The following is a 9,593-nucleotide window of genomic DNA, read 5'->3' on the forward strand; positions in this document are numbered from 1 at the left end:
AGTTTCGCTGTCACCCTGCAGTGCAGCGGCGCAATCTTGGCTCACTGTAACCTCTGCCTCCTGAGTTCAAGCAGTTCTCCTGCCTTGGCCTCACAAGAAGCTGGGACTACAGGGATACACCACCATGCCCAGCTAATTTTTATATTTTTAGTAGAGACCGGGTTTTGCCACGTTGGCCAGGCTGGTCTGGAACTCCTGGCCTCAGGTGATCTGCCTGCTTTGGGCTCCCAGAGTGCTGGGAATACAGGCGTGAGGTACCACGCTTGGCCTGACGTTTTCTTTTCACCTGCCATTAGAGGGTATTTGCATCCCTTGGGTAGTCATGGTTAGGGGAACAGAGGCGGGACTTTCTCAGAGTCTGGCTCCTAGAGACTAAGTTCTTACTCTCTCACGTATGGCTGTTGCCTTTTTTCCAAAACAGAGTGCTCAGCTCAGTCCAGAGCGGGCACATAGTATGTCTACCCATTCTTTCCTCACCAGCTCTTGAGGGCTTTCTAAATTCAGCTGGAAGGGCTTTGGGGGACTTTCCAGTAAGAACCTGTGGAGGCAGTGGTAAACCTCAGCTAGAGGGAAGTTGGAGAGTGTAGGTAGGTGGTAGGTGGCAGAGTAAGCCTGAGTGGGAACCTGCAGTGTAGGCTGGGATTGCCCCTGGAGTCTTCTCTTCATGTCCAGGATACTAGTTCCAAAAGTATTTTATCAGTGTTTGCCCAGCTTAGGTTTCTTGGCTCCGCCCTTCAGCAAAGGGGTGGGTGGTGGCTTCATTAGCAGCTGGAAAAACTATGCCCCTAACACAGTAATGTCTGCCTGGTAATGCTGGAGGGAGGGATCAAAGTTTGTCAACTTTCCAGGCACTAGGACACCTTGGGAGCTCTTTTTTCTGTGTCTAGGCTTGGTCAGCTAGGAGAGTGTCTATGTCTGTTTAGTGTTGCTATAAAGAAATGCCCGAGGTTGTTTGATTTATGAAGAAAAGAGGTTTGTTTGACTCATGCTTCTGTATCCTGTACGAGAAGCATGATGCCAGCATCTACTTCTGGTGAGAGCTTCAGGCAGCTGCTTCCGCTCATGGCAGAAGGCAAAGGGGAACCCACATGTGCAGTGATCAAGTGGCAAGGTGGAGGGGGAGATGTCAGGCTCTTTTTTAACAACCAGCTTTTGCAGAATCTGATAGATCAAGAACCTGATACTGTGGGAACAACACCAAGTCATTCATGAGGGATCTGACCCAATGACCCAAACCCCTTCTACAGGCACCATGGTCAACATTGGGGATCAAATTTCAACATGAGATTTGGAGTGGATAAACATCCAAACTGTAGCAGAGAGCCTCTTGGGAAGCCACTGATTCTGGAGGAATCACTTGCTGTTGCTGGTGTAGGTTCGAGCTATTAACCCATTTATGCTGGAGGTTGCACATTTTTTTGTGTGTAAAAAATCACACCTTGGTAAAGACCATAAGCAGTAGGATATAAATAACTCCCACAAGCTTAGCATTCCAATAATGGAACACTAGGCATAAATGGGTAATAGATAGGAATGAGAGATTATGCCTATAGTCTACTCCAGCAACACCTCTTACTTTGTTCTGGGTTTTTAAATCCACTAGTAATAAGGTTTATGGACCATATTTGGTCTAGCAGTTGGGTCCCCAAGGTTTCTACTTCTAGGATCTAAAAGAAGGTAGCCAGGGAGGAGAGATGGCGTAGGGTACTGGAGAATGGTCAAGAGAAACAGACTGCAAGAACTGAGTCTAAAAGCCCTTGACCTCATGATCCCAGGCATTGAATTCCTTCCATTGTGGATGTGAAACTTTTTTCTATTTGTATGTTGAAGTGTATTTGGACACTACTTCCCTCATTATGGGATATAGATCGGCATTAGTGCTTGGTAAACACTTGTTCAAAACCCACTGATCCCAGCCTCTAGCCAGCCCCTACCCAAGGAGGCTGAAGCCTAAGATCCAATTGTCAACTCCCTTCCTACCTGCTCCTGTCCACCCACTGCCTTTCTCCCTACGCTGCTTTGGCCACTTGAGCCAGATGCATTAGCTACTTTGGGGGTGGGTGGAGGAGTAGGAGGAGGTCTTCTGCCAGCATCACTCTGCTAAACTAGTGTTCTCTTGTTCCAGGGAGGCTGTGCTGGATGCTTTTCTGGATGATGGCTTCCTTGTCCCCACATTTGAACAGTTGGCAGCTTTGCAGATAGAATATGAAGGTAGGGTTCTGGGGGCTCACTGCAGCCTTAGGGTTCTGTTTCCTGGGTGGGAACACCTGGGCGGGGTTGGGGGCCCTGGACTGGGGTGTGAAGGCTGTTTCTCTGTGGCCTCTGGAAGCCCCTCAGCCTACCTGGCTGAGCAGAACAGGTAGCTCCACTGACAGTTGTGGGGCTGTCCTTAAGTGGTCTGGAATGGGATGCCGTGGGATGGGGTGGGGTGGGGGAGTCTTAATGACATTGTTGTGCCGTGTTCCTTGTGATTTAGCTGCTAGCTAGAGAGCTAGAACAGCAGAATTGGAGGGGCCTTGTGAGGTCATCTAGTCTAACATCCTCATGTTACAGATGGTCAGACTGAGGTCCAGAGAGGGGAAGGTACTGACCCAAAGTCACACAGTGAGTTATTGACAAAGCTGAAGCTAGAACCAGAGCTCTGTTTTGTTTATACTTTATTTTGAGTCAGTTGTTGATTGCCAGATACTAACTGGTTTCTCTCTCCCTGCTGTTCTGCTCTCTTCTTTTCTTTGTTCTGCGGTGGCAACTCTGTTGTCGGTGGGGGGCTTGGCTCATGCGCGCGCACACATTCTCTTGCTCTCACTCTCACTTCCTTTCTCTTGATGTCTCTTGCTCTCTCTTTCGTGCTCTCTTGCTCTCTCCCTCCTATTGCCCCCCCAAATGGGTGTCCCTTACAAACCAGAAAACGTGGACTTGAATGACGTCATGGTGCCAAAGCCGTTCTCTCAGTTCTGGCAGCCCCTGCTCAGGGGCCTGCACTCCCAGAACTTCACGCAGGCCCTGTTGGAGAGGATGCTCTCTGAACTGCCAGCTTTGGGGATCAGCGGGATCCGACCTACCTACATCCTCAGATGGACCGTTGAACTGATCGTGGCCAACACCAAGACTGGTGAGGGAGACTAGCCCTAGCCATAGGGCCTAAGGCAGCCCAGGCAGGAGCCGCTGCCACTGTCCTCAGCTCTCTGCTAAGAAGCACCAGGCAAACACCTCCTGTGTTAAAGGTTTAGCTTTGCCCAAGAGGGTCCTGCGGCAGCAGTGGACAAATCTCCCTTTTCCTTTTCTTCTCAGAGCCAACTAAACTGGGCTGAATGCTTTGAGCAGTTGGGAGGTATAGGTGGGGAGTCTGGGGGGATGGGGAGGGACAGAGCCAAACTTTCTGAGGTGAAATGTTGGGTGGGGGGGCTCACTGCTTCCTTCTCCTTAGGTCCTCTTTTCTCTCTCAGGACGGAATGCTCGCCGATTTTCTGCAGGCCAGTGGGAAGCAAGAAGGGGCTGGAGGCTGTTCACCTGCTCCGCCTCCCTTGACTGGCCCCGGATGGTTGAGTCCTGCTTGGGCTCACCTTGCTGGGCCAGCCCCCAACTCCTTCGGCTGTAAGTCTCTTGAATTCCATCCGGTAAGAGGGTGAGGCCCTGCAAACCTCAGGGCCACACAACCCTAGAATGACTGAGTTGGAAGGGCCCTTTGGGGACAATCTAGCCCAGTCTCACTCCCACTGACAGATGGGAGAACTGAGTCCAGAAAGGGGAGGGGTAGGGTTTTGTTACCTAAGATCATACAGCTTAAGACCTGACTAAACTGAGTCCAGTGTGGGAATGGATAAGACAATCCCCCTAGAGTGCTTAGCACAGTGGCCTGCACAGAGTAAGTGCACAATAAATGGTAGCTGCTGTATATTATTGAACCCAGGTCTTCTGACTCCATGCCCAGTGTCATTTCCTCTATTATCTTTCCAAAATATACCTCTGATAGTTGCTTAGCAACCTTGTGTTGCTCCCTATTGCCTTCCTGTTAAGTCTAGGCTTCTTAGCCTGACATTCAAAGATCTTTCTGATTCTGGCCCAACTTACCATGGTAGCCCTACCTCCTGTGAGTCTCCTTTACCCCATCCACCCTGGGTTCTGTGGTCAAACTGAATATTGCACTGGTAAATACCTGTGGTTGTTTCCCTTTCCTTTCCTCTGTCATTTTCTGACCCTGAGCCACTTCCCTCATAATCATGGAAGCCTTTAGCACCTGATTCCCTTCTTGCTTTCTGGAGCAATATCTATTTCATTTGAATGACTCATCTGACACTCTGCAGCTCCTCAACTACAGTGACTTTCATTCTCCACTACACTCAGCAATCCATTTCCATCATTCGGAGCTGTTCCACCTCTGAAAGCTGACATCCCAGCATCCCACTCGATGACCACCACTTCTCGTCCTTCTAGTTCTCACCTTTGCATCCCATGACATCTGCTCTTTGCCTGCATCCAGATCTCCATCCCTCCATTTCCTGCATCCCTTGACCTTGCTTCCCCTCTATCCTGTCTGTGGTTGCTCAGTTCAGCCACTCATCATCAGCACCTTCAGCTCTGCCCATCCTTTGGCCATATCTGACTTGCAAACCCCTGAGCTGGAATTGATCCTCCCCATTCTGCTTCCCCTGCTCCTCAGCCCGGGTAGCTGAGCTCTGCTGGAGAAAACCACATAGCCCTGCGGATTGCTGCCACTGCAGAGGTATGATTTTTAATCTCGGGCGAGGCCTCAGTTCTGCTTGTCTGAACTTGTACTTGTTTTCTGACCACTTTCTCTCCCATTTCCTTACTATTCTAAACCCTTACCGCTCACCTCAAGCCCCTCCCCTTCTCCCATTTCACCCTAGCTTCCTCGAGCACATGGAGGCATCCGGCAGGGCCCCCTCGACCTGAGGTCCAGCCCTCGTGAACTGATCTGCGGCTGCACTCAACCTTCTCGCCAGTCTCAGGATGAGGTGGCCTTGCCCCACCTCAAAGCCTGCTCCTCCACCTGTGCTCTGGAGTCACCTCTGCCAGCATCGCTGGGGCCTCACCCCAGCCTCTACCTTGCTCTGCTGGCTCTTGCTCTTCAACCTAGGAACGTGCTGAGCTTTTCTCATCTTAAAACAAAACAAAACAACAGTAGCAGCAACACAAGCAAAATCTCCTTTGACCCTGCATCCCTCTGTTGGGTTATCATCAGCTTGTCATTCCCTCCCTTCCCATCAAAACATCTCAGAAGAGTAGTCTACACTCAGCACTCTCCATTTCCTCACTACCCTCTTACTCCTCAACCTGCTGCAATTTGGCATTTACCCCCAGAGTTGCTTTGACCTCCAAATTACCAAATCAGTGGGCCCTTGTCAGTCTCTGTGTCTGCTGCATTGATGCTGTTTACCACCCTCTCCTTGAAAAATGCCTGTGCTTATTACTAGTTCCTATAAAGTGCTGAGGCCCAAATCTCTGTCTAGCCCTGGCCCTTCCCCCAAGATTTAGCCTCCTGTACTCGACTGCATGTCAGACATCTCCCCTTGGATGGCCCACAGGTGCCTTACTGTGACCAAAAGAGAATTGGTCATCTTAGTCCCCATCTCCACTCTAAAGTGATCTTCCTCCTCTGTTCCCTATCTCACTTGGTGGCAGCACCATCTACCCTGTCCTGTTGACTCTCGAATACTTCCCAAATCTGAGGTTTTGTGTTGCCGTGTCTACTTCCCCTAGTGTCTCCTTCCCTCTATCAGACTAAGCTTTTCAAGGGCAAGGACTCTGCATCAGCTGTCTGTGCCCCAGCATACCACACAAGTCTAGGCACCAAACAGGCCTCAGTAAATGTCGTTGAATTGAACCGTGCTCTGCTCTCTCATTCCCAGCAGTGCTGTCCTTGGTGGGAGCTGACCCAGTGCCTGGGGAGTGAATGAAGTGGGAGTCTGGATGCCAAGACTCTCTTAGTCCCTGATCCCCCTATTGAGTCCAAAAGTCTTTCTTTAACCCTGATGGCATTTGGGACACAGAGGTATTTGTAAGATTTACAAAGTGGCTTTGTAGACAAAGTCAGTCAAGGCAAGACTTCCAGGAGATGGGACTGAACAGCCACAGTGCCAGATGTGTGTGCTCTACACTAGAAGTGACATGGATGGGTGGGAAATTGGGAGGAGAAACAAAAGGGCCTAGATGAGTCAGAGTTTCAGAGAGGAGGCATTTGAACAATTCAAGCAGGAGAAAGAATAAAGGGAGTTTCACAAAGTCCAGAAGGAACATGGCATGTGTATGTAATGGGAGGGAGGGAGTGACAAGAGCAGCCTGGAGAGGTTTGGATAGGTGGCCTTCAAGGTACTTTCCAATCCTAAGTGCCTGCAGAGTGGAAGCTGCTGGTCTCGGAGAAGTCTGGACCACAGAGATCTTCTCCCAACCCAAGCATACCAGAGGGATGCGACACATGCCAGCAATAACAGCGGCTTACTTGGGTACGATTCCTTGTGCTCAGATCCTGCCTTTCCCAGATAAGCAGTGAATCTAGTCCTAATCACCCCATTACACAGAGCGGGAAACAGAGGGGTTTTGCCCAGGTATTATGCTGCAAGTCAGAGCTGGGGCCAGAATCCAGATAGTGTGTCCTTAGTTCCATGCTCTTCTGTAATACTCCACTAGATTGTATTATTGCAGAAAGCATCTGTTAAACACAGAACTTGGCTTTTGTTTTCCCCAGAGAAAAAATAAAAGATACTATTGGAAATTAAGCGTCAGGCATGGTGCTGTGTTTTTTTGTAGAGGTTAATTTCATTTACTTTGACACAGCAGTCTTGGGAGGTGGAAGTATTATATAGTATACCCTATTTGACAGATGAGACATTGTGGCTCTAAGGAGTGATGGGACTTATCTAACACATTCGTTGATGGTGGGACAGTGATCTTGGCCCAGGTGGTGTGAGCCCAAAGTCCACCTTCATTCCACCAGCCTGAACCTGTGACTTTCTCAGCCCTGAGCTATGACCAGGCATACCTGAGGAAGGGGGTGTATTTTAAGATTCGCATCACCCCTGCACCTTAGTGGTCAGACTAGACAGCTCGAGATAGCAGGTGGGTAATCATAACCAGGGCTGATAAGGCATTTTGCCACTATCAAGTTCCTGGGGATATTTATTATTAATCACACTAATGGACCACCATGAGAGGACAAAGTTTCTCTCTGGCATTTCCTCTGATCGAGCTGGAAGCTTTTCAAGCTCTTTCCCCAGGCTGCCAATATCAATTTAATTTGAGCCACTATCCTCTTGGAATATGAAATTGGGTCCATATACAGGATCTCCCAGTCAAGTCATCAGCCCCACAGCCCTGCCCCCACCAACCAGTGACTATGCATATATGATCAGTCTGCATGTGCCCAGAGAGAAAGCAGCCTGCTGAGCTTATGGCCCGTCTGTGAACCATCCGCATCCATCCGTGACCGGGTGCCTGTTAGGTGCGCGGTTCTATGTGAGGCTCTGCGAGGGGTGCTCACCCTCTTCTCCCCTCGAGCTCCCCTTCCCAGCAGCTCTGTATCTGTTGGTGGTTTTGCTGTTAGCGCCGTCTTTTGTGTGCACAGTGTCATCATCTTTAACTCTGCCTGACCCCTGCCATCAGTCACCAAGCCCTGCTCTCTGTCTGTCTGTGTGTCCTTCACAGCTTCACTCCCTCCCATCTCCACTGCCAGTGCCCTAGGTCAGCCCTCCCCGACTCTGGCCTGAACTGTCGGAACAGGCTTCTCCCTGGTCTCCCTGCCTCCAGGCTGCCTGTCCAGGCCAGCTTCCACATGGCCAGCCTCCACATGGTCACCACGGTGATCTTCAGAAACGTAGCCTTCAAGCGTACTCAGAATTGGCGGGAGACCTGTCGCACACACACCAGCGCACACACTTACCTTCCCAGCCCTCTCTTCCTCCCACGGCTCCTCAGCACAGGCTGTGCCCTCTAGCTGGGCTACTCTCACTGCACGCAGCAGCACCGTGTGCTTGCTCTTGTCTCTGGGCTTCCTGGGCCCTACCTCCTGCACGATGCCCTCCCTTGGTCTTTCCTGCCCTCCTCATGCTCTCTGTCTCCCTCAGCCCCGCAGTGCCTGAAGTAGGTTCGCAGTGCTCATCTGGCCTCCCTCCCACATCCTGCTTTGTCTTGTCAGCTGCTGCTTTTTTTTTCTTTTCCTCCATTCCAGGCTGGGCTGTAGCTGCTCCCATAAAAGGATCACACTTTGTGTTCCATGCAGAAGGAGCCCAGAACACTTCCAGGTATATCCTTGGAGCTCAAGACAGGTTGTTCAGCTAGGCCAGAGAAGAGAGGGATCTGCTCATTTCCAGCCCTGCAGGCCTGTTGGCTGTTTTGTGTATTTATGTAGCTTTTAAGTGCAGACTAATAGCTATCATTTATTGCATGCCCACTATGTGCCAGGCACTGTGCCAGGCATTCTATGTGAGCTTTCTTATTTACTCCTCCCAACAATCCTATACATTAGGTATCACTATTGTCCTCATTTTACCTGAGAATGGAAGTGAGGCACAGAGATGAACCACAGAGCTTGTTCGGGGTCCATGGTCCTGTTGTTTCTATGTTCTGTCTGCTCTACTGCCCTGCCTTTCAGAGGCAGGTCTGGAAGTTCAGAGACCAAGTTCAAACCCTGGAGTGTTGGGGTATAAAGTGACTTGAGATTTTGAATCTTTCCTACCCCATCCCTCCCTTTGCTCAGCATCTTCAAAGCCATGGGGCAGGGCCTGCCAGAGGAGGAGCAGGAGAAGCTGCTGCGCATCTGTTCCATTTATACCCAGAGTGGAGAAAACAGCCTGGTGCAGGAGGGCCCTGAGGCCTCCCCCATTGGGAAATCTCCATATACACTAGACAGCCTGTGTTGGAGCATCAAACCAGCCAGCTCCAGCTTCGGGTCTGAAGGAAAGGCCCAGCAGCAGGAGGAGCAGGGCAGTGTTAATGATGTCAAGGAAGAGGAAAAGGAGGAGAAAAAGGTCTTGCCAGACCAGGTAGAGGAGAAGAAAGAAAATGATGACCAGGAAGAAAAAGAGGATGAAGATGATGATGAAGACGATGACGATGAAGAGGAAGAGAGAATGGAGGTGGGGCCTTTCTCTACAGGGCAAGAGTCCCCCACTGCCGAGAATGCTAGGCTTCTGGCCCAGAAAAGGGGAGCTTTGCAGGGCTCTGCGTGGCAGGTTAGCTCAGGTAAGATAACTACTTTGTCCCCACACGAACTTTTTTTCTCTTTGGCTGGCTCTTGAGGCTACATTCTACCCTAGGAAGAGATGAAAAGTAGCAGGCGATAGCCAATGTGAGGCAAGCCTGGAAGGCAGCCTGGTATATAGATGACAGCTGGCTTCTTCCCCCTCTTAGGATGGAGCCTGTACAGGGACCACTGTCAGGCTGCTGTTTACCTCATATAAAGAGCACATTCTGAGAGGATGAGATAGGAGTGAGCCCTGGGCAGTAACATAGAGGCAGAAGATCGCAAGTAGGGAGTGTGTATATGGTTCTGCACGTGTTTTTCATGTGCAATGAGACAGTGCTTTCTGTGTATGTGTGCGTGTGCCTGGAGGCTGGCTAGTGGTGAGATAAGATTT

The 9,593-nt window shown here is 50.3% G+C and overlaps 1 protein-coding gene across 8 annotated transcripts in view; it reads left to right on the top strand.

Annotated features, from left to right (window-relative positions):
* The window catches only part of LAS1L (LAS1 like ribosome biogenesis factor), a 22,709-nt gene that overhangs the window by 8,537 nt on the left and 4,579 nt on the right, over positions 1 to 9,593 (top strand). For 2 of the 8 annotated variants that reach the window (XM_017512142.2, XM_037732672.1), the window contains 4 exons: positions 2,126 to 2,211; positions 2,906 to 3,112; positions 3,447 to 3,594; positions 8,714 to 9,198. In XM_017512142.2, coding sequence (XP_017367631.1) covers positions 2,126 to 2,211; positions 2,906 to 3,112; positions 3,447 to 3,594; positions 8,714 to 9,198 — 926 coding nt within the window. Of the gene's footprint in view, positions 1 to 2,125; positions 2,212 to 2,553; positions 2,605 to 2,905; positions 3,113 to 3,446; positions 3,595 to 4,660; positions 4,724 to 4,840; positions 6,738 to 8,185; positions 8,283 to 8,713; positions 9,199 to 9,593 lie in introns of those variants that run through there. The other 6 variants (XM_017512137.2, XR_005197372.1, XR_005197374.1 and 3 more) reach the window with 6 other exon arrangements.

Source organism: Cebus imitator, unplaced genomic scaffold (assembly GCF_001604975.1).
Source record: "Cebus imitator isolate Cc_AM_T3 unplaced genomic scaffold, Cebus_imitator-1.0 Scaffold463, whole genome shotgun sequence".
NCBI classification, from domain to species: domain Eukaryota; kingdom Metazoa; phylum Chordata; class Mammalia; order Primates; family Cebidae; genus Cebus; species Cebus imitator.